The 24,200-nt window shown below is 41.7% G+C and overlaps 2 protein-coding genes across 4 annotated transcripts in view; both read left to right on the forward strand.

Moving 5' to 3' along the window:
- Positions 1-24,200, forward strand: part of LOC108596040 (nephrin) — a 70,720-nt gene that overhangs the window by 21,891 nt on the left and 24,629 nt on the right. The window contains exons 3-18 of one of the 3 annotated variants that reach the window (XM_017981421.1): positions 3,760-3,912; positions 7,473-7,646; positions 9,830-9,983; positions 10,058-10,194; positions 11,835-12,002; positions 12,900-13,031; positions 16,456-16,592; positions 18,015-18,168; positions 18,264-18,401; positions 18,591-18,755; positions 18,823-19,104; positions 20,169-20,450; positions 20,517-20,940; positions 21,049-21,215; positions 21,340-21,528; positions 21,905-22,054. In XM_017981421.1, coding sequence (XP_017836910.1) covers positions 3,760-3,912; positions 7,473-7,646; positions 9,830-9,983; positions 10,058-10,194; positions 11,835-12,002; positions 12,900-13,031; positions 16,456-16,592; positions 18,015-18,168; positions 18,264-18,401; positions 18,591-18,755; positions 18,823-19,104; positions 20,169-20,450; positions 20,517-20,940; positions 21,049-21,215; positions 21,340-21,528; positions 21,905-22,054 — 3,006 coding nt within the window. Of the gene's footprint in view, positions 1-3,759; positions 3,913-7,472; positions 7,647-9,829; positions 9,984-10,057; positions 10,195-11,834; positions 12,003-12,899; positions 13,032-16,455; positions 16,593-18,014; positions 18,169-18,263; positions 18,402-18,590; positions 18,756-18,822; positions 19,105-20,168; positions 20,451-20,516; positions 20,941-21,048; positions 21,216-21,339; positions 21,529-21,904; positions 22,055-24,200 lie in introns of those variants that run through there. The other 2 variants (XM_017981419.1, XM_017981420.2) reach the window with 2 other exon arrangements.
- On the forward strand, positions 13,398-14,989 carry LOC108596041. Its single transcript, XM_017981422.2, has one exon. It carries the CDS (start codon positions 13,462-13,464, stop codon positions 14,587-14,589), a length of 1,128 nt encoding a protein of 375 aa, XP_017836911.1. The 5' UTR covers positions 13,398-13,461; the 3' UTR covers positions 14,590-14,989.

Consider the following 24,200-nt stretch of genomic DNA (forward strand, 5'->3'; position numbering starts at 1 on the left):
CCAAAAACACATATGCCGCAAGGCGAGTGGGGGCAGGAGAGGGGCACATACAAAACTTTTTGGCTTGGCCGCCGCACGGGGACCAGCAGCAGCTACGCCGACAATGGGCAATGGCGATTCGAGAGCTGGGCACACACACACACACACACAATGAGAATTCCAAGCATGCACGAGCAGCAAAAGCAAAGCGGTCCTTTTATAAATTTTGAATACAAAGCAGCAGCAGCAGCAGTGCACAAAAATTTTCAGCAAAAAATAAAGCAAACGAGTCAAAATTGTTGGCTGTAATATTTTTCGTACAGCGCGCTGGGACCAGTATCTGTGTCTGTGTGTGTGTGTGTGGGTTATAAGCCAGTCTCAATCACAATTCGAGCAATCTCAGCCAATAGACATAGTTCATTGATTTCGGCAAATGCTTGTGCATTATTTTGAGCTCTTGCCGCTCATTTGTGCCACAAATTTCAGGCGTCGTAATTGTAGTGCAAATGAGTAAAGTTTTTTGTGTAGTAGCATCGAAGCTTTGAGTTATGGCCAAGCATTTGTTATGTGACCTTAAAGTCAGCAGCACAGCACAACCTAAGCCAACCAACCACCCAGCTAGAGCTAAAGCGCTTCGTAGTGTGTCTTACTCAACGCCAACGCCCAAGACTCCAGCCCAGCTCCCAAAGCAAATGCCAAGCACTTGACGTCGACAGAAAAAATTGGCAATTTTAGCTTTTTTCTAGCCAAAGCAAGTTCAGCAGTCAGCTGAGAAATATTTCTGCGCATAAAACTTTTATGAGGCGTACTATTAGTGGGTTAACGCCACCCAACCAGCCACCCCCCACCGCCTGCTTCATGGCAAATTGCACTTTGCTCGAGCTGCCATGGCAGGCATTGTTGCATAAATTATTTGCAGCATGCCACACACACACAGAGAGTCAGTGAAACAGTGAGCTCAATTCACCTTGGTGCATAAAATTTAATCAACGAATCGCAGCTAGAGCTAAGTGCAGTTGCTGCTGCTGCCACAAAGGCTTGCATTGTTGCAACTAAGCTCGTTCATAATCGCCTTGCACCGACATTTTGGGCAACCTTTGGACTGCGCGCTCAACAATGCAGCGCGTCTCGCTCGCTCATGTCAATAATCAAATACAATTTGCATACCAATCAACAACGCACACACACACACAACGCACACACACACACACACATGCCATTTGCCCCAGGTGCCGTCCCTTGTTATAGATCGAACGGCAACTGCAACTCTCGCTCGTTCTTTGTGCAAGCAAAATCATAAAATTTATATACATTTCTACATTTTAACTATGCAGCACGCGCTGCAACGTGCAACGCGACGTTGCTGCCATTGCTGCTGCTGCTGCTGCTGCAAATATGCCAAATATTATGCATTTCAAATGCAACGTTGCCACAGCAACAACGCGCTGCGTGTATCTTGGGGCGCCCCTGCGACACCAATTTGTGCATAAAGCGCCTTTGGTGCGAACTTACTCACTGCTGCTGCCACTAGACATCAAGCTATCGACCTATCGACCAAGCTGCAACAACAACACGCTGCCCTCTCTGTGTGTATTTACATAAAAGTACATAAAGAGTTAAGCTATCAGTTTGTAAGTCTTAACATTAGTTACACAACTATGCAGCAGAAACTTAAAGCACCAAGAGTTGCCCCCGACTTAAAAATCAGCAGTCGGAATTTTTCTTATAAGTAGGCCAGAGCTTTGACTTAAGCAAAGTTTGAGGAGCAGCTTAGCAATCAATTTTTAATAATTAAATTTATATAAATATTAGCCAGCAGCTGCGCTATAAATGAATGCAAATATTATTAAATAAATATAAAGCATAACAAATAAAACAGCTGCGCAAATATTTAAAATTAATTAAACTCTAAAAAAATAGCAGAACAAATATAGAAAGCAGCTAAAATTAAATTAAACAAATATAAAGCGGAAAAATATTTGAACAAATATAAATATATTATCAAGCAAATATAAGTATAAAATATGATATATATGATATATTTTATAAAAATATTTGTAATACTAATATTTTTATTAAATGTAGTTTTTTAATTTGTGATTAAAATTAATTCAATAATAAAAAAAAATATGTGAGCGAATATAGACATGCTTAATTACAAGCGTAGCCCAAGAAAAAAAAATTTAATTTATTTATTTTTTTTAATTGTAGCCTAGAATTAAATTTTATGGTACAATTGGTATAGCCAGAGCAACAAAGGCCTTCAGGATAAACAAGCTAAGCTTAGAAATTAATTGATTAAGATATATGAACAAATTATACAATAGCAAATAGATTATATAGCAAATATAAAAATAAAATATTTCAGGAAATAAATAAAGAAATATAAAATGCATGTAAGGCAGCTTAGATATATTTTATAAAAATATTTGCTATAATACTATTTTTATTAAATGTAGCTTAAATTATTTGAATTATTTGTACTTATGCTCTAACTGATATTTAACAGTTTATTATTATTTTTAATTTAATCAAGTACAATAATTTATGTTTATTGTTAGCCAGACTAAAGCATAAGTTGGCTGTATTTTTTAATTTGCTTGCACACAAGAAAATTAAGCATACGACGCGTAAGACAGCAAACAAGGCATTCATTAAACGCGAGTGTCCATAGATGAGCAAAGCAAAAGCAAAACCGAACGTTGCTTCGTTATGCACACAAAATCAGCGCTAAAGGCACAAAACCCAACCCCCACCCCCACTCTCCCACTTCAACGTTTATAAATTTCACACGTTTGCATATGAGTCAGGGGGTCGCCAAGCGACGTATACGTAATATTTGTGTGTTTTTGTTGACGCCCCGCATGCTGTGTGTGTGTGTGTCACGGGATTCTGTGTTTATGTATTTGATTTGTGCATAATAATTTAATGCGCCCACAGCAATGCAAATACAATTCACAAACAAGCAGACGGCTCGCTGCGAGGCATTCAGTATCAGTCTTTATATATATAACGCAGCACTTTATATAGGAGCCAGCGTATATATAAATAAAGCGAGAGTGCTCAGCGCTATCAATGGGGAATATTATGTCCGCAATGGCGGTCGGTGTTGATTTCATTTGGCAACAGCAGCAGCAGCAGCAGCAGCAGCAACAAAAGCAATTACCTCGAGCACTCGCGGCTTGGCTTTGGAGCTGGAGACACACCTGACTGCTTTGGCTGTGCTCAGGACATTAAGCATTCATTTTGCATGCAGCAGCAGCAGCAGCAGCTCACAAGCCAAAGCATGCAACATATGTTGCATGTCAAATGCAAGACGATTCTACACTTGCCACACACTCGGCGCGCTCTCTCTCTCTCTTTCTGTCTGCGCTGTCTGCAGCGTTAAGTTTTGCTTTTTCCTTTTTTTTTTTGTGGCTGTGGGGCTGTGGCTGCAACTCAAGACGCAATGGCTGCCTACTGCTTCAGGTGGCATTAAAATAATGCACACGTGCACTTAACTTTATCCACGACTGTTTGTTTGTGTTGGCAGCAGATTTTGCTGGCTGGCTTTGTTGCTTTGTTTTGCTGCTGCACACAAATATTGAAACTCCCAACTTGAGCACATTAACGTGCTGCGCTACGTTTGCTTAGACGTCGGAGGCGGCTGCAGGCGTTGCATACACTTTGCCGGCCATTCAACTTGCCAGCATTGTCGCATAATAAGTGAGCTTGCAAGCCACGCTTTTGTTCTGCTAACAATTGTTATAACATCGCTCTCTCTCTTACTCTTACTTGCAGCGCCACCATCATCGATCGAGATCAAGGGCTACAGCCACAACTCCAAGGTGGAAGTGCGTGAGAATCAGGATCTAAGTCTCAAATGCATTGTGGCAAATGCAAAGCCAGCAGCGCAAATTGTTTGGTATCGCGGCAATGTGGAGTACAAGCCAGGTCAGTATACCTTGCCATAGCACTTATGTAATGACAGGCGAGAGTAATCAACATCACACACATAAACACTTCGAGTGGGTGGGTGGGTTCGGTTGCTTCGCTTTGGAAAAAGCGAAAGCTTGTGACAAGTGTCACAACACTAAGCCATCAAATTTAATGTCCACTTACACAGCAACATTCAGAGCAGACCTCAGACCCAACGCATGTGTCTTCTAATGGCTGCCGGCCTGACTCCTACACCAAAAAAAAAAAAGAAGCAGCAAATATCCATTCCCTTACTTTCATATTACAGCACTGAGCGAAAGTTTGCCTAGGCTTTAGATAAAAAGCATAATAAAATTATTTTTAAATGCAAATGGCAATATGCAAATAAATTATATACCAATATTTTTAATACTAAAATTTAAATTTGTTATGTACACAGAGCTAGAACTAGAAGCAATTTACTTGCGCTTGAGTCGATTTCAGAAATTTCTTTGTACTTAAGTTTTAAAAATGCTTTTAAGCCAAGTTTGATTTTATATCAATATGCATATGGCATTATCTTTGCTTTAATTTAAATTAAGCTACACCAAACTAAACCTAAATTTGTTTTTAGTTAGTTAAAGTTCAAAGCAGTTTGCGCAAAAACGTAAGAAATTTATTTGGAATTTTTAAATTTTGCTAGCAACTTCAAAAAAAATCCAAAGCCAACATTTCCAGGAAGCGAACAAACTTTAGGCAAACTCTCAAATCTTAAGCAACTAAAATTTTGCACTTTAAAGTCTCACGCACTTTAAATTCTGCATTTTCGCGCAGTGTATTGCGTACTTTTGGCATTTCGGTTGTATCGACCGTTGTTGCTGCTGGCTGATCCACTCTCTTGCCAAAAACAAAAATGTGTAAATGGGTTTTGCCTGTGCGAGGGGTTGGGGTTGGGGGGGACGTAGCTGTGAGGTAAACGAATCCCTTTGACTGTCAAACATTTGGACTGCTGCTGCACATATGAAACGAGGGAATCCACGTTCCACGTCCACGTCGACTTTGCTGCTTGATGACGGTGCTTAAATAATAATTTTATACTCTAACAAAAGCATCCACTGCGCCCAACCACCCCACGCCCCCCTTTGAAAGCGCTGCTGATGCTGATGCTGCCGTTTCGCTTATCTGTTTTAGCTTGTGTTTTGTGCCTTGTCATTGCTGGCGGTGCTGCTGCCGTTGGTCGCTGCCAGGCAGCAAATTGGAAAACCGAAAATATGGAAAAATGCAAATGTCAACGCGGCAGATAACTGGCCAAGGGTGTAGCAGTGGGTGGCGCTGCTGGCACATCATACGGTGTTTAGTCGCCTTCACGACATTTAATTTTCATAATGATTATGATATGCAGCATACGAATAGGTGTAAAGGAGTAGCGCGCGCTCACTCACACACGCTCTGCCTCTCGCTCTAACTGTGTGTGTGTGAGTCCCTTTAATTTTATGTGCGCTTGTTGCTGTTGCTGTTGTGTCATTTGGCGGCTAACGAAATCATTTTAACACAACTGGCGCGTTAAAAATGCTTAAAATGTGAAACGGCGTTGGCGACAACAAGAACGACGCCGCCGCCGCCGCCGACGATGATGATGGAAATTTTTTGTTAAAGCATTATAATAAAAAAAAAATATATATATACAGAAAACCCCAAAAATGAAAAATGAAAAAATTGCGCAGCAAATTCGCAAAACGGCGTAAAAATGTAGAAAAATTCGCAAGGAAATGTGTGAAGGCGACATGGCAGTGGCTGGGGAGTGGCTGTGGCCCAAGCTGGACGCAAGCTGCATGATGAATTATGTTTACGACACAATATGTTGCGACCGCAAAACTGTTGCAAGGCTGGAGCTGCGAGCTGCGAGCTGCTTGCCCCAGCAGCTACGAAACAAGAGTTTACGACATTGGCCAGCCGTTTCATATGCTGCTACTTCTTCTTCTTCATTTTTTTTTGTGACTCTTGTCTTCTGACCTCATCCATGCTGAGCACAACTGTAGCATCATTTGCAAGCTGTCAGTGGCTGACTCCGCTGACTCCACATGGTCGCAGCGCTTTATAGCGTGTGTGTGTGTCTGCGTGTGTGTGTGTGTGTCGCGTAAATGGCGGTTAATGTCATTTCACAGGAGCAACGACAACGGCCGTAGTCAACTGGGTCATTATCTTGTTGCCTTTTGCTAAATATCGCAATATTCTCAGCTCAGTTCAGATAGTTGAAGCGCAACATTTTAAGCCTTGGCCCACGGACTTGGCTCATTGGGGGGCAAGTCGCCAGCTTTTTGGCAGCTGCTGCACTGAGTTCCTCAAAAACGAAGCAAACAAAAATAAATATGCGGAACAAGCCATTGGCAATTTATGACTTAAAATTATGTCACAAAAGCGTTGTCGTTGCTCTTATTGAGATACCCTGGAATTTATGCAAATTTTTGAGCAACAAGAAAAAGAAATTTTGTAGCTTAGAAATTAAATAAATGAAAGTGCAGACAAAATTGTGTAGTGAAGTTTCTAAAGACTTCTAAGCATTCGAATGTTCAAGTTAAACGCTTAAAAAAACTTTAAGCTGAAAAGAAAAATCTTAGGAATTATTCTCAGAAGCAAGCAATATATATAATTTTATATTCTATTTTTTTATAAAGCAATATAATATAACCTTAAGTTTAAAAGCTAATTGCATTGCTATTTATTTCATGTTTTGCTTCAATTGACATGGGAAAAATATCTGTTGCTTATACCGAAGCTCGCTAATAATATTGAAAAGTCGCTTTATCGCCATTGTAGAGTATGTTAAGTTGACTTAGAAAAAATTTGGCAAACTTTATTATTTGTTATTGTCAGGCTTGTTGAAAATATTACACAAAATATGCGCCTACAAATGAATTTCACAAAGATGAAAGCGTGGGCGCTAAGGGGGGGCGAAGCTCAACGCAGACAAAACTTCATAAAATATGCGTTAAACTTTATGACAAGCACTGAAGCAAGGGGCAGGGTGCGGGCAGCGGGAAGGGGCGGGGGTGAAGAGAGGGGCAACTTGCACGTACGCGAAAATGGCGTGCAAATTTTGCAATATCTAACAATAGCGAGGGGCTGAAGGGGGAGAATTTGTTGCGTAGCAGCTGGGGGAGTTATCACTCACACGCGCGCGCGCACACACACACGCACTTATTTATATTTTATATGTATGCTGCTGCTGCAGACACGCCCGCCATTTTAATTTTCTTTGTGTTAGCGCTCAACTGAGTGCTGTTGATATTTTGTTGTTGTTATTATGATAAATCGCAGACATTTAACGCAGCGCACAAGAATTTATAACAAGAACACACACAGACACAGAAACGCGCACGCATACAGCTGCAGATTGCAGCAGCAGCAGCAGCAAGAAGGAATCGCTTGTTGCGCCATTATTTATAACAATGCTGGCTAGATTTATGTGCGCGTGTATTTGTGTGTGTGTGTGCTGCTGCTGCTGCGGTTGACAGCTGAATAGACTGCAGTCTGTAATTATTTCAAACAATCAAGTTGCATGCTAATCAAGAACTTGCTGCTCTTTACTTTTGCAGATAAACGCGATGATAAAGTCGAGGAATCCACGCCCAAGCGTTATACCACCAGTTCCAGCCTGAAGCTCAAGCCCGGACCTGATGATGACTACACAGAGTACACCTGCCAGGCGAAGCACAAGGCTCTATCTCCCGACATGCCCATGCGTAACACCGTGCAACTGTCTGTGTTGTGTGAGTAATCTAATGCCACCCATTTGTAGTCTGCCAAGGCTCAACTGGTCAAGTTCTGCAAATACCCACAATTGAAAATGCTGCGCCACTTATGCTAAGTGCCCCACACAATGCCCCACTCACGCACGCAGCAACTGGCGCTGGCGCCGCTCATTCGTTTCCATGCCCGCTAATTGCGCAATTGGCGCGCGTATTAATTAGTTTTTAAATTCTAATGCGACCTACAGCTGCTGCCACACACACAACGGGATCAGAAGCCAAGCATTGCGTGCCTGCCAGTTCGCATTTGTGCACCATTTTCAACTTCTGTTATTGATTGCCTCGCGGTCCAGTCGCAGCTGCCCCAAAGGTGCACACACGCTCCACACCCAGCCCAACTCACCCCCTTATAGCATTTTGCTGCCATTACGTGCGCCTTATTCGAATTAATTATGTTTGTTATTTATGCATACATATGTATGCGTGTGTGCGTATGGGGCGGACTAAACGGAAAGCCATTTAATGTCCGTTGACATAATAGATTTCGCTACTAACTATGTTTAAAATTTAGTACACACAATGCAGTTCACAAAAGCAGAAATACGCCAAACCGATTGCTCGATAGGTTTGCTGACTCAAATGAACCAGCTGGAACCAATGCGAATGCTTAATGAACGACTTGCCATTGCGAATGAAATGTAAATCGAGCAAACGAATATTTTCTTGCGCTGCTGAGCTGCGCTTTATATTTCAACAAATTCCAAATATTGTGAATGAATATCGAGCAAACGAATATTTGCTTGCTGCGCTTTAAATTTCAACAACTTCCAATTGAAGCACACATTTTTGTATATAGATTTTGATAGAGCGTTAACTATTGTAATGCGCACTATTGTAACCAATGCAGCGTTAGGCTCTATCTCTGGGCTAGGGACACACAGGCATGTTGGCGTGCAATTTAGCCATACATAAGTATTCTCATCTGACTGCTGCGGCAGGCGCTCTTGCTCTGGCCTCTGACCGTTGCGGGCGCTGCGGCGCTTAATTATGCGCTATTATTGCGCCACCCACGCGCCACCAAGCTGCCACTTGCAAGGTGTATCAAGCGGGTGTGAGAGCGCGTGGGAGCGCGGGAGTTGGCGTAATCGGATTCTGTTGGCCACATACTGGGATAAAGGCAGAAGCATTTACTGCAAAAACGCCGCCGCCGCCGATACTGCTGCAATATTTTAAATGATTTTAATTTAATTTTGTGCTGTTACGTTACGCTTTTATTTCAGCGCTGCGCTGCGCAGCGCTCTGCATACCTGCCACAATTTTTATTATTGTTTTTGTATTGCATTGCGCAATAGCTGTCTCACATTGTTGGCCGCCGGTGTGCTTTTTTAATTTTATGAAATTTAATTGTTGTTTTTACTTATTTTCATATTATTGTTACGTTAAACATTTCAAGTAGCAACTTCAAATTGTTATTGCATTTATTTAATTTGCAATTTGCTTATACAAATTTAATTTAAATTTAAATGGCGCGCGCGTCAGCACAATGATCATTCACAGCGGCTGTTTGCCAATCACTGCAGAGTTATCGAAATTGAATTTAAATTTAAATAAAGATCGATAGGCAGCGTTGCCACTAAGTTAATGGCAAGTCGCAGTATAATTAAACAAACGCTTTTAAAAATTATTATACATTTCTTTTTATGTTTTGTTTAATTTGCTGCATATTTAACAGCTTGCGGTATTTACACTGTTATTAACCCGCCCACAACACGTTAAATTACAGCAAACATTTGTGCCACTTTGCTTTGCAGCCTAACATGACAGTCAGTTATAAAAGAAAAAAAAAAAAAAAAAGGAATATTACGCGAAATACACACTAAAAAGGGAAATCGGAAAATAATGCGTTTGACCACATAAACGATTTGCATGCAAACACTTCAATTAAAAACTGCGCAAAATGCTGTTGCTGTTGCATATGCCCAAATGTTGGCAGCGTCATAAGGCTGGTGGGCATAGGGGGGGTGGTGTGTGCTGGCCACATTTGTTTTAGTGTAAATTGAATTTATTTGTGGCGACAGCAACTGCAATTAAATATGCACACTAGGATAAATAAACTCCAGCATGTGTATTGTTGTTATGCATTATTCAGCGCGCTTGGGCTTATAAACATGCCACATACTTTTTGCTCTCTTTCTATGCTGCAGATCCACCCGGACCACCCTACATTGAAGGCTATGCGCCGGGCGAGACGCTACGTCGAGGTCAAACCGTGGAGCTTACTTGTCGCAGTCGCGGCGGCAATCCACCGGCACAGCTTATCTGGTATAAGAACGGCTCACAAATACGCATGGCATACAGGTAAAAATATCAAAACATATATTCCAACTTTTTTTATTTTTATATATAAACTTGACATTTAACAACTTTTGCAGAACTTCTGGGCGACTGTCGGAGAATATTTACAGCTTCACCGCCGAGGCGGGGGACAACAAGGCGCGTTTCCGCTGTGAGGCAAGCAATGTGATGTCGCAGACGCCGCTCAAGACGGAAGTGGAGCTCTCAGTGCTATGTAAGTGCGACACACTCGTTAAGCAGCCTAAACGACAGCGACAGCGACAAGGCATGGCCTGGCCTGGCATGTTTGCCTAATTGTATTTCGTTAATTTTCATATTTACACATGCCACACAGCCTGTGTCAACACACAGCGCTCAACGTGGTGTGTGTGTGGCACTTGGCACGCGACACAAAGTGAAAAATAAGCCTGGCTAAAAATTTTCACAGAGCACTGAGTTGCTTTCTTTTGCAATTAAGACTTAAGTTTGCACACTTCAGTCCTGCCCCAGTCCACGCCGCTATTCCCGCTGCTTTTATGCCTTTGTCAAATCAAGCAATGCAAATTCTTTTCAAGTGCCAAATAGCGTTGCCTCAAACCTCGGCCCTCAAACTCAACAGCAACACCAACAATTGCAATCAGGAGCGCTTAGGCTGACGCTGGTTGTCGTTAGAAGGCGACAGCATTTACATTTGCATGCACTTGCCAAGCTGCAAGCAGTGCCAGTGCCTAACTGCACTTAGTGCCTAACATGCAAATTGTCAGACAACTTGAGGGCACAAACGCTGCGTATGCGTAATATTCAAATTTAGCGCTAGATTGCCGCTGTTTAACGTTAGCTGCAGCTCATCATGAAAAGCTTAAGGCGCACACAGCGCACACAGTACACAGCACGTGCCTGCTGGCCAGGTACATAGCTATGTCTGTCTGTCTGTCGGAGAGTCCAAATTTCTAGCCATAGCACGTGGCCAACTGCCAACTTGTCCAGTTTATGCGCATACCAATCAAATTGGCTCTTGTGTTATGCTGTTGCCTCTAGAATATTTGTTTGTTTGCTCTGCCATTGAGTAGCCAAAACACACACACAGTCATTCGTATGTGTGTGCTGGCATCAGCTGCGCTGCCTTCAAAGCTAGCAGCACGCATTATTTATGTATAACGAATGTGGCACAAAAATGAAGACGCTGCAGGAATACATTGAGCGTATGCTCTTGCCCCCCACAACCCGCACGCACCAACAAGCTGCTAATACGTGTGTGTGTGTGTGTGTGTGCGAAATGAAGATGTATGGCGTTAGCTGCGAGAAGTTAAGAATTCATAATGTTTATTTATATGCGAAACATATCGAGTCGAAGTTTTTGCCAGCGCCAAGACTCTCTCGATACGTTTCGTAGGTCGAACCGTGGCGTATGCGTAATATATGCACAGCTGCCTTTAGCTCTGTCGCTGTTGCTTGCACTTATCCATCAAGCTGAAGAGCAACTGAAGTTGCTGCAGCTGCTTCATGCCACTGCCTCATGCGTCAGTGGCATTAGGTAATAGCTCGTCACACATACGACATGGGGCACGGGTACAGTTGCCTGTCACTCAGTCACTCAGTCATCATTTGCATGTGCCGTCGTCTCAGCCCAAGCCAAGCCAGCGCCCACTTTCATGTCACACTGCCCTTAAGTGTATGTGTATGTGTTATTAGAGAAAAATGAACGATATTGCGCTGTGGCATGCCACAAAGCCAAGTTAAAGGGGCCAAGACGCGCGCACTGGCTTATCAAATATTAATGCCAAGCGAAATTACAGCTGCTCTAATGTAGCCCAGCTAACATTTTAACCATATCACTTGCAACTTTCTCTTTCTCTCTCTCTCTCTCTTTTGCAGTCGCACCTTCACAAGTCACTGTAACGGGCCCAACGGAGGCGCGCGTGGGCGATGTGGTGCCCTTGACGTGCAGCACAGCGCCATCGAATCCACCCGCTGAGATCAAGTGGATGGTGGGCGGCCGACAGATACACAATGCCACCACCAAGACAACCATCAGCCCCGAAGGTAAGCACTAACTACTACAAGTTCGCACTTAAGCATGCATTATGTAGTTAGTAAGAGCTGCTGCTGCTGCTGCTCCCAAAGAGCAACTCTAAACAAGAAATTATTATTTAATGCAGCGTACGCAAGTGTTGGCTATGCAAATACAATTAAAAGCAAGCTCAAGCAATATAAAGTTTCAACATTTGCTTTTGTACAAAACAAAGCATTATTACCAATATCTGTTAGCAGCATTGTAACAAATAAAAAATTCTTGTATAAAAATCAATCACTATACACTTTTTGTATATTTATAGCTATAAAAAGCGTATGTGTGTGTGCTTAAAAGAAATTTATTTGCAGACTAAAATGAATCATGATTTTTATGCACTGTGACATTTTAATAAATAAAATGGAAAATGTAAAAAGCTAGCTTAAAATTATATGCTATATATGCTTTGAACAATTCACATTCAAATTGAATAGCTTATTTTATTTATAGTCATGAATTTTACTTGTCATGCTGTACGCTCAGCTTTTGTCTGTCTGCATACAATTGAGCTGCTGTCAGGCAGCAACATAACAGAAGCTAGCTGCTATAGCGACATTTTAATTGCTCGCGAAACTGAGCGCAGTCAGTAAAAATTAAATAATTATTTTTATAGCTTGACTCTGATTACGCTCAGCTTTTGTCTGTCTGCATACAATTGAGCTGCAGCATAACAAAAGCTAACAGCTATGCTCGCGCAAGTTTCATTTCGCTGCTAATTAATTTGTTATTTATTTTTAATAAACAACAGCTGTGTAAATTAAGCAATGCTAACAATTAGTATTTAATCAAAATTAATATGTTTAGTTTGTACGCAAACTTTTTTAATCAAAAATGTAAACAAAGCTAATGCTTAATGTTATTACTTGCAGGCGGCTGGACAACAAGCTCCAACTTCAGCACCACTGTGGAGCCCAACAAGCGCTCACTTGTGGTCATCTGTCATGGCCTGAACATGCAGCTGACTGAAAATGTTGTCTCCACGCACACGATTAACGTACTATGTAAGTATGAAACGGCAGAGCCAGCAGCCTGGCCCAGCAGTGGCCAGTTGAATGAATAATTTAAATTTTTATTGGTCACAAATTGTTGCCATAATCATATTTGGGGCGCTGGGCTAACCCCGGCAGGCACAGCAACTGCCACAATTTCAGAGCTCTAGCTCATAATTGAGTTTTCGCAAACTTTTGCTGTCACACACACACACAGAGACACACACAGAGACAGTGAAGTTGTGTCACTGATGGATTTTGCTTGCTTTGATTGCAAGTTTGTGGGCCAGGCTGGCTCACTAACTTGTTCAAACTTTATTGGCGCTTAATCATATCACTTAAACGCAGACAACACAACAAAAAGGCCGAGCTAGTGTTATATGTTAGTAGTTTCATTTTCATAGTAGTGAGTAAAACGAAAAAAATTGTGTGCTCAAAAAATATGGAAAAAGTTGAATTTCCCAGCTGCGTTTCGTCGGATGAGCTGCCGCTCGAGCGCTTGCGTTGCAAATTAAACGAAGAGGAAAAGACTGTGCGACTGCTGAAGCGTCCAAAGCGTGCAAATCATGTTACGAAATCGCAGCGTACGCGCAGCCACAAGGATCAGATACGCTACGAGCAGTGGAAGGAGCATCGCGAGCGTGTCAAGACTGCGCTCTGTGAGGTGGATACAGATCCGCCGGGATTTCAAGCGGCGCGTCTTACAGGCGTCAATGCTTTGAGAGATAATGCCATTGCCTATATGGCGCGCACCAAGGCGAATATACAGATGCTAGTGGAGCTATCGCGCACTATGCGCACACATGGCGCCATTAATCCATTTCGCGATGAGCTGCCGCATGTTATGTCGGGCATACCAGCGGCTATTCGAGATCTGGAGCAGCTGGATCGCGATAACTACGACATAGGCAAGCGTTTGCTGGATGTGGTAAGCGAAGTGGACACCGGAATCAAGGGCGACGATCGCCAGCTCAATGTGGATACGCGTCGTCAGGAGCCGCCGCCATTTGTGCTGCCCGAGCTGGCGCTGGCCAAGTACAAAGACTTTAATATACCCATACCCAGCACAGACAAGGAACGTCGTCAGCTCTTTCGCCCGCGCATTTACTTTGACGCTTATCTCAAGGATGCGCGTCCGCTGGGTCGCATTGTTGTTCAGCTTTACACAGAGGCAGCGCCGCTTGTGGTGCTGCAGCTGGTGCGCGCCTGTTTGTGCAACATGCATCAGAAATTTCGCATACGCCGTTTGTTTCCCAATCTTTGGCTTGAGGTCGATTTGCAACTGGGCGCCAATTCGCCGCTGCAGCAGCCACTCGAGTACGATGGCAAGATTATCGATCATGGCGAGCACAGCAATGTGTTGTCCTTCAGCAAATCGCATCTGCAGGGCTTTCAGGACAATCTATGCTTTTCCATGTCCTTCAAGCCACTCAATGTCGTCAATGGCCAGCGCGTTGGCTTTGGCCGCGTCATACGCGGCGGCAAAATCTGCGACTGCCTGCAGAGCTACGGCACCAAGAATGGCAAACTAAGTCGCGGCGTCGAGTTCATTGGCTGCGGTCTGCTTTAAATATTTGATTCGAAAGTCTAACCAAATTGCATGTGTTGTGTGTTTTAAGGCATAAATAATATGTAAAGTCCTTTTAGCAGTCAAAAGAAATGTGCAGACTCATTGAAATCGCTGAAGTATTTAAGTTCCAAAGTCTTACTTTGCCTTAAATGCTGCATTTAGCTTTTATTATATTTGCGTTTCAAATTGCAGCAGCTTCAACTTTATTTAGATCGATTCGAAAACGCAGCAATAGTTTAGAAACTTCTAAGCAACAAAGTCAAAAAATGATTTATTTTTAACCAAAAGCTGCTGTCGAAAATTTATAAATTGAACTGCAAAAATCATTTATTGCATTTGAGAGAAAACCAAAATTTCAAGCGCCGTATACTTAATAATATTTTGAAATCAAAAGAAATCAAGTACATACCACAATTTGAGCTTTAATAAGCTTTAATGCAATTTATGCAAGTGTAACATTCTAGAATAAAAAACAAAAATTAGTAAAGTATTAAGTTTAATTAATTTATTAAAACTCATAAAATGCAAAAACGTTTGTAATCGAAACCATTTCAAAATTTATTGCCTACTTAATACCGTTAAAACAAAATTATTACGCTGAGCTACAAAATTACTCAATACATTATTTTTTATGCCGCATCATGCTATTGCTAAAAAAAATGTAAGCGCTGCATTAAGTTGCTATTAATTTCATATCAATTTAAATTAACTGTCAGCTGACTGCGCCTTTTATTATGTTGCTGGTCGTACAAGAATAAAACTTGAATTAGTCACGGTAGCTGTCAATGGAAGCGGCGGCGGCGTCGTCTTAGCCACAAACCCACATGAATACAAGGACTACATGCAAGCACTGGCAGCAAAGCATTGACAGGCGAACGTTTGTTCGACGAGGACGCAAGTGTCTTAAACTCCATTATGCCATGTTCGACGTCACTCTTAATTTGCCCCAATTAGCAGCGGAAAGGGGGGGCGACGAAACTGTGCGCAAAAGTACGCAAAACAAAACAAGCGACAGCAAAGTGAAGTCGAGAGACAGATTGGAAGCTGTCCAGGCCAGGCGAAAGGCTTTGCATGTGGCCGCCGCTGGTTCGGGCTTATTAATAAATGGCGCTATCGCCCAGTATAATTTCTAGTTTTAGCTTTTGACAACAGCACAAAATTTTACGCTTTGTGCTTTATGCATGTCCTGCCCATTGCCCATAGCTGCTGCTTGTTGTACATGGGGCTGGGCAGCGCTTTTGTGTGCACTCCTGCAGCGCTAATTAATTTTTCTGACCAGCATACAACACAAGAGGGCGCGTGTATTTTGAAGAGTGTGCGCTGGGCATGGAGCTTGGGTTTTACATTTATTAGCGTTGCCGCCGCTGCCGCCGACGCCGTCGCGTTGTTAATGCTGCAAATGACTAACTGGCTTCGGGGTAATGAGCAGCGCCCACCACCCGCCTCAGGCTGCGGCTATTTGCTACCAATACGCACAATTCTCAAGGTTGCTTGGTGTTTGTCTTATGGTGACCATGGCGAACAGGCTAGCGGCTTGCTTTGTGTGTGTGTGTGTGACGCCCTCGAGTTGCTTTTTGCTTTACGCGCAGCAAATTAAATAATTTTAATTTTTATTGTGCTACGCGCGCTGCTTTTGGCCACACACAGCGGTTGGTCGTTTCAGGGCCATAATTTGCGCGAGCCTGCGGCCAAGTTTCGGTTTTTCTTTTCTTGTGGCAACAAATTCCTTTTTGTTGTCGCTTTGTTTGTTTTTAGGCTGCCACACAAAATTTTTTGTTTGTTTGCGCTCTATTTCTCGCTGTTTCTTCTGCTACTCACACACACACGTTCGTGCGCTCATTTGGTTTTTCGCTATCATTTTCACAGATCCACCCGCGCCGCCATTAATTTCGGGCTACATGGAAGGACAAATTATTCCAGCTGGATCCGTGCAAAAACTGCTCTGTGTCTCATCAGGCGGCAATCCGCTGGCATCGCTAATATGGTACAAAAACGACAAGCGGGTAAGTTATACTACACACACACACACATACAAATTTTTTTGCATGTGCAGCGTTTGCTGCAATTCCAAAGCGCAGCATGAAAAGTGGAGGTTAGCGGCGGGTAAGCGACCGTAATGCTATCAACAACAGACAGCAAACATGCGCAAAACAATAATGGCGCTTTTGTTGACCATTTCCGCTTCCGTTTTATGGGCTTAAAGTACTAATAAGGCAGCCCAGCCAGCACGTTTTTAACACAATCTACCTTTAATAGCAGTGCACATGCACTGAGAGAATTGCGCAAGCATGCAAAAATAATTCAGCAGTGAATTTTGATAACTTAAAATACAGCAAGCTAAAATCAAACCAAAGACAATTAGAAAACAGAAACAAATCAAATCAACAAATGTTTGGCAAGATAGATATTTAATTATTAATAGTCTTAAAGTTGAATTTATGCAATTAGCAATAAACCAAATAGACAAGAGCTACTAATTCGAGTCAAGCTCAAAATTAATTCAAAGCGAGGCAAGCGTATTAAAGAAAAGAAATAAACAAAAAATCTTTTCTATTATTTAATTATAAAGTTATTTAATTGCAAAGTTTATATTGCTATAATACAAAAGTTGAATTGATGCAATATAAATTAGATTTTGTATGCTCCAAAATGTGCCAAGCAATAAAATTTACGACTTAGATATAAAATCTCAGCAGATCTAACATATTTTCACGACATATTCTTAGCACTTATAACTAAATTGAGTTATTTTTTTTAATATAATTACAATGCATAAAGTTGCTTATTGCTTAAAATAAAAAAGCGCCGAAATTCGCGCACTAAAAATATGTGCGCGCTTAAATGTATGCTATAAAAAAGTTGTGTTGCGCTTAGAAAACTGAAATTTCTAATTTGGCATAAATATAATTTTTTTGAGTGCTCTGCACATAGTTTTGAATGCATTCGGGTGTCATGACGTTGGCTCAACACCTGCAACTTGACTAGCAGCGGCAGCGGCAGCAGCAGCAGCAGCTATTGCCAACGCGGCTAGAATTTAATCTTTAGCTTAGTGGACCGCAGCTGCGAAGCTGTTGTGTTTGCCTTTAGCGTAGTGGAGTGTAGTGGAATGGGTGGGCGTTGGTTGGGTGGGCGTCTGTCAGAGAGAAATGGGACAGCTCGAGGCTGTGACTGTGACTGTGACTCGGGGCTGGGGACTCAGCTGTGCGCGCAGATTAAATGATATTTTATCAGCCCGAAATTAAAATGCGCTCTGCTTTTGCATTTGCATATGGCAGCAGTAGCAGCAGCAGCAGCAGCAGCTGTTATCCCACACTTTTGGCTGCTGCTGCTTCTGCTGTTTAACTGCTTTGCTTTTGTTATAGCCATAAGGGGTGGAACACTTTTTGTTGGTAGCTTATGCAATTGCATCTTCTTCTGTTTGGCAGATCAACTCCATCATTCGGGCCGCAGACAAATCGGTGTCTGCCGAAATAACCATACTGGCCAATGTGACAGACAATCAGGCGCAGTACCGCTGCGAGGCCTCCAATAGTGCCACCGAAATACCGTTATTCGAGTCCACAACGCTCAGCGTGCACTGTAAGTACAATTGGAATTGCTCCCAATTCCCATTCCCATTCCCATGCTCATCGTTGTTGTTGCTTTTCATAATGAACTGCTGCTGCTGACTACAGTTGCGCCAGAGACGGTGAAAATACGCATTGAACCGGAAGAGCTGCGACCTGGCATGGAGGCAACCGTCATTTGTGACTCGAGCTCGAGCAATCCGCCAGCGAAGCTGTCCTGGTGGAAGGATGGCATCGCCATTGAAGGTACGTAACAAATTGGAAGTTTGCCCAGCCGTACCAGTCCCATGGACTTGACGGCGCCAAAGGCTGGCGTTGCATTTTTTAAGGCGTTTCCACGACAACATCCGGTTTGGTTGCCAGCCAACCAACCAGCCAGCCAGCCCATTGCTGCCACTAACATCATTTTCTCGCTCTCTCTCTCTCGCTCTGCAGGCATTAATAATACGTCCAAGGCAGGCCTCTGGGGCGGCATGGTGTCCACGCTGGAGTTCAGGGTAAACATCACACAGGAAATGAACGGTGTGGTCTACACATGCCAAAGCGCCAACGAAGCGCTGCAGCGCAGTGTCCATGAGGCAATCAGCCTCAATGTGCTCTGTAAGTATTGGGTGCCCAGTCTGATTGCTAATCCACATTATGCATTTTTAAATTTTGTATCTTGCAGATCGGCCCAAGTTTGTGCCGCCGCCATCGTGGACTTCGGTTGGTTTGGAGGGCGAATCGCTGCTGGTGCCGCTGCAGGCGAATGCCAATCCCAGCAGCATCAGCTACAGCTGGACCAAGCAGGGCGTTGCCATACCCCAGGAGCCGGGCGAGCATCGCATCTTTGCCGCCGGCGCCACGCTCAACTTCACCAAGCTGCATCGCGATGATGCCGGCAGCTACGTCTGCGTTGCCAGCAATTCCCAGGGCAAGGCGAACATCAACATCACTGTCGTTGTCGAGTGTGAGTTTTTCATTGGCATTAAATATTTAATTTATCATTAGTTATCAATTTTTGTTAAGTTTAAATTTACCCAATTAAATTATTATGCATTTTTTCAATTAGTTTATTTATATGTACAATTAATTATTTTATTAGCAACCTTCAATATTTATTTTATTTAATTTAATACTTTATTACTTCATTGCTAAAACATTTTGTATGTGCATTAAATATTTCTGTTATTCTTTTTTTTCATTAGCCATCAATTTTTGCATAAGCTTAAATAAACTTAATTTTATTTATATGTGTTTATTAGCAGTAATTCAATTATTTTGCATTTTTCAATTAGTTTATTTATATTTAATGTAATACAATATTTTTCTTTAATCTGCAATTAAGCAGTTTATATTATTTTATATTTATTTAATTTAATGTAATACTTTAGCAAACATTTATTTTATTGTTAATGCATTTAGCATGTGCATTAAATATTTCTGTTATCTACAATGAATTATTTTTTTAATTAACCAACAAATTTTGCATAAGTTTGAATTTACCTGATTTTATTTAAATGTGTTTATTAGCTGCAATTCAATTATTATGCATTTTTCAATTAGTTTATTTGTATTAAATATAATACAATATTTTTTAATAAACTGCAATTAAGCAGTTTATATTATTTTATATTTATTTCATTTAATTTAATTTTGCAATTAATTAGTTTGCATTTTAATATTATTTTATTATATTTTATTATATTATACAATATTTTTCTATAAACTGCAATTAATTATTTTTTATTAATATTCATATTTGCAGTAGTTTATATTTATTTCATTTAACACTTTTTCAAAAAGTTGTACATTTATTTCAATTAATATTTTTCTATATTGACTATTTTTGGCTAAGTTTATATATCTTCAATTTAATTTTTTATATTATTTAAATTATAAAGTTCTCATTGTTTGGCATTATACATTTTATATTTATTTTATTTAATATTTTTATATCGTTAATTTTGCCATAAGTTTATATAGCTTAACTTTTTATATTTTTTAAATTAAATGCTCTTTTATATTCATCAGATGGTGCCGCCATCAAATCTGTGTCGGAGCATATTATTGTGAATCCTGGCGAGGATGCGCTGCTGAGCTGCAGCGTGGAGGGCAAGCCGCTGCTGGAGGAGCACGTCAAGTGGGAGCGCGTCAACTACGACATGAAAGTGAAGACCAACACAACATTCACCAATGGCACCGCCTATTTACACATAAGCAACGCGCAGCGTGAGGATGTGGGCAACTTTCGCTGCGTGGCGGACAATCATGTGGCCAATCCCACCAGCCGCGATGTGCTGCTCATAGTCAAATGTAGGTTGCTGCACTGACTCAAAGTCAAGGTTTGGTGTTTAATGCTGCGCTTGAATTTACTTGCAGTTGCGCCCGAAATAGCAAAGGCGCCAACGCTGCTGCGTGCGGCAAGCGGCACGGGCGAGCAGGGCCGACTGCCATGTCGTGCGCAGGGCTCGCCAAAGCCGCAGTTCATCTGGCGGCAGGACAAGCTGGAGCTGCCCATCAATCGCACCGACAAGTACGAAGTGGAGGAGCGTAAAATTGATTCGCTCACATACGAGTCGACGCTGAAGGTGGCCAAGGTGGCGCCCGCCGACTACGGCGGTTACGAGTGTGTGGCACGCAACGACTTGGGCGAGGATGTGCAGACGGTGCGGCTGGACATCACCTCGCCGCCGGAGACGCCGCTCAGCCTCAATATACTGAATGTAACGCATGACACGGTGACTGTGGCCTGGACGCCTGGATTTGATGGCGGCCTCAAGGCTTCGTATCGCGTGCGTTATCGGTAGGCACCACCCACAATTAACCCGCAGCCCAATTAGGGCAAGTGTCAGTTGCACTAATGAAATTGTATGTCTGTCTCTCTCTCTCTCTCGCGCTCTCTCTTGTGCAGCATGGTCGACCGCGAGCAGTACAAATACGTGGATGGGCTGCCCAACAGCCACAAGCTGACCATTGGCGGTCTACGCATGAACACGCTCTATCTCTTCTCGGTTATGTCGCGCAACGATTTGGGCAACAGCAACTATCTGCCGGATCTGGCGCGCGCCCAGACCAAAGGTAAGCCACACGCACTAGCAAAAAATCCACACACCCCCAAATTATATGCAAATTAGTTTTGCCCCAACTGAGTCGTTGAACTTTACATTTTTTTCACACGCTGCATTTAATTGGAAACGCGCAGAGGCGCCGCCGCCATCGCAGCCAGCATCGTCGCTGGGCGGCGGACCGCCCACCACCAGCCAAACACCGCTGGGCGGCACATCGGGCATGTTGCTGGTTGGCGTTGCCGCCGGCATCAGCGTGGTGCTGCTCAATGTGTTTGTCATCGGCTGTTGCCTGCACAAGCGCAACGAGAAGCGTCTCAAGCGAGGTACATGACCAACCAAACAGACAGACAGACAGACTGCTCCTTGTTGTTGTTGCCTAATCATTTGAATTTATAATGCCAAGCAGTTCATATTTTATGTGGCAAGCGGCACGTGCCCTGTGGTCAGCTGCTAATTTCATTTCACGCGTTGCTCTCTCTCTCTCTCACTCTCTCACTCTCTTTGCTGGGCTAACGTCACGGCTACGTGATTTGCGTCATTTTTATGACAGTTTATTTGCGCCATGTCCCTTGTCCTTTTTTTTCTCTCTCTAGTTTTTTGTTCTTTTGGCCAATTTTCGTTTGCTTGCTATTTATTTATTTGCTGTATTTTATTTTTTCATTTCTTTTTCGTTATTTATTTGTCATGTTTGGCTGGCAGGACTTGAATTGCTGCCAGCTGAGCTAAGCGAGGACTCCAGCAATACCTCCAACCTGGTTATAATTGGCATCTCCTTGGCGGCCTTTGGTTTCCTCTTGGTCAATGCGGCGCTAGTTGCCTGGTTTATTGTTCATCAGCGTCGCAAAAAAGGTAACATTTTATTTTATTTCATTTAATTTTGCGTTATTTATTCAGGGCTGCACAGCTAGTTTCATTTCATGACAAAATTAAAGTTGCTGCAAAGCAAAACAGCTGCAAGTTAAATTTTTCGTTATAAAAAAAATATTTTGCAATTTGTCAAGCTACAAAAACATTCAAAAAATTTTATTTTAATAATTTTTTTAATTTTTAACTTTGTTTTAACATTAAAAATTGCAAAGCCTTAAACTAAAAGTCATAAGTGAGAACAAAAATTCAGTATTAAAATTGAAAAAAATTTATTTTCATATTAAATTGATTAAAAATTTCAAAGCTTTAAACTAAAAGTCATAAATGAGAAAAAAAAATGCAATATTAAAATTGAAAATAATTTATTTTATGAAAATATATTAAAAATTGCAAAGTCATAAATAAGAAAATCAATTCCGTATTAAAATTAAAAATAATTTATATTGATATGGAATTCTTTAGTATTTGAAAATATATTAAAAATTGCAAAGCTTTAAACTAAAAGTCATAAATGAGAAAAACAATTCAATATTAAAATTGAAAATAATTTATTTTGTTATTAAATTGATTAAAAATTGCAAAGCTTTAAACTAAAAGTCATAAATGAGAAAAACAATTCAGTATTAAAATTGAAAACAATTTATTTTGATATTAAATTGATTAAAAATTGCAAAGCCTTGAACTAAAAGTCATAAATGAGAAAAACAATTCAATATTAAAATTTAAAATAATTTATTTTGATATTAAATTGATTAAAAATTGCAAAGCTTTACACTTACATGAGAAAAACAATTCAATATTAGAATTGAAAATAATTTATTTTGATATTAAATTTATTTGTTGCTGGCTGAGCGAACTTTGCCATTAACATTTATTATGCTTGTTGCTGCAGCCCTGGTTTTTTGCTTTTAATTTATTTATTTATAAATGTTTACTTGAGCCGGGGCCTACAGAATTTGTAATGTTCTGTTATTTGTAGCTCAGTTTACTGCTTGCCAACAATTTACGCGTTAACAATGCTCGTTGCCATTTTCATGTGAATTATCTTTGGGCTGCTGCTGCTGCTGCTGCTGCGCCGCTTTGGGTCTCAAGTTGCATTCCTTTGGCGGTGGCACCACATTTCCGTGACAAGCAGCGGAAGTGCACGCGTTGTGCAGCTTCCGAGTGCCACTGTACACACACACACACACACTAAACAATTTCCTGCTTATAGCATACACAACAACGAGCTAAGACACAAGCAGTAGTTAGAGCTTGAAGTTATAGGTAGCCTCATGCTTTATCCTTTGTAATTTCCGTAAGCAGAGCCCAGAGCCAACTCGAGAGCACAATAAAAAAAAAAAAAAAATTCTATATATGCATGCATGGCATGTATATAAAAAACGAGCGCAAGAAAATCAAATAAGCTGAGTTCGCTTCAGCTTCCCAAGCCAGTCAACAAGAATATAATGATGACAGAAAATAATGATGCATCCGGGCAGCGGACAGCGGACAGCGGCAACGACCCCGAAGGCTATGCCAAGTGCAACTGTTTATTGAACAACCGCTAGCCTGAGTGCAGACTCACCAGCCAGTAGATGGCTCCGTCTCTGTGTCTCTTGGCGAAGACAAATGTGCATCGTTTTCTTAGCTGAACGCACAAACTCGCTCGGAAATCAGATTGCGCTGCTGCTGCTGCTGCCGCTGCTGGAGCTTTAGACACCAGATACCAAATGGCAGACAGCACGTGTCCCTGTCTGTGTCCATGTCCATGTCCGGTCCATGCTCCGCTCGCTTGCCGACAAGTGTTGGCTTTTGCGCTGCCAGGGCAGTCACTCAATTTGCAGCTCTCTCGCTCGCTCTTGCTCTAGCAAGAAGATTGTTTATTAATATGAAATTATATTTCAACGGCCAAGCGTCTGAAATATAAATATGACTGCTTCACCCCTTAAGGCTGCCAAGAAAATTTGCAGACATTTCCTGGCCCCAACGAAACGAAAATTCAAGCTTCAAGCTACGTGCTGAACACATTTAAATGCTACAAATATTTATTTCTGCTTCATTTTGACTAAACAAAAATTTTTGTGCAACTGTGCACTGTGGTACAATTGACTGGCAAAGTTAGAATTTAATTCATAAAGTAATAGTA

This window comes from Drosophila busckii, chromosome 2R (genome assembly GCF_011750605.1).
Source record: "Drosophila busckii strain San Diego stock center, stock number 13000-0081.31 chromosome 2R, ASM1175060v1, whole genome shotgun sequence".
Classification (NCBI taxonomy): Eukaryota; Metazoa; Arthropoda; class Insecta; order Diptera; family Drosophilidae; genus Drosophila; species Drosophila busckii.

Excerpts from the sequence above, each read along its gene's own strand:
- LOC108596041 (XM_017981422.2), top strand. The coding sequence starts at position 13,462 with ATGGAAAAAGTTGAATTTCCCAGCTGCGTTTCGTCGGATGAGCTGCCG.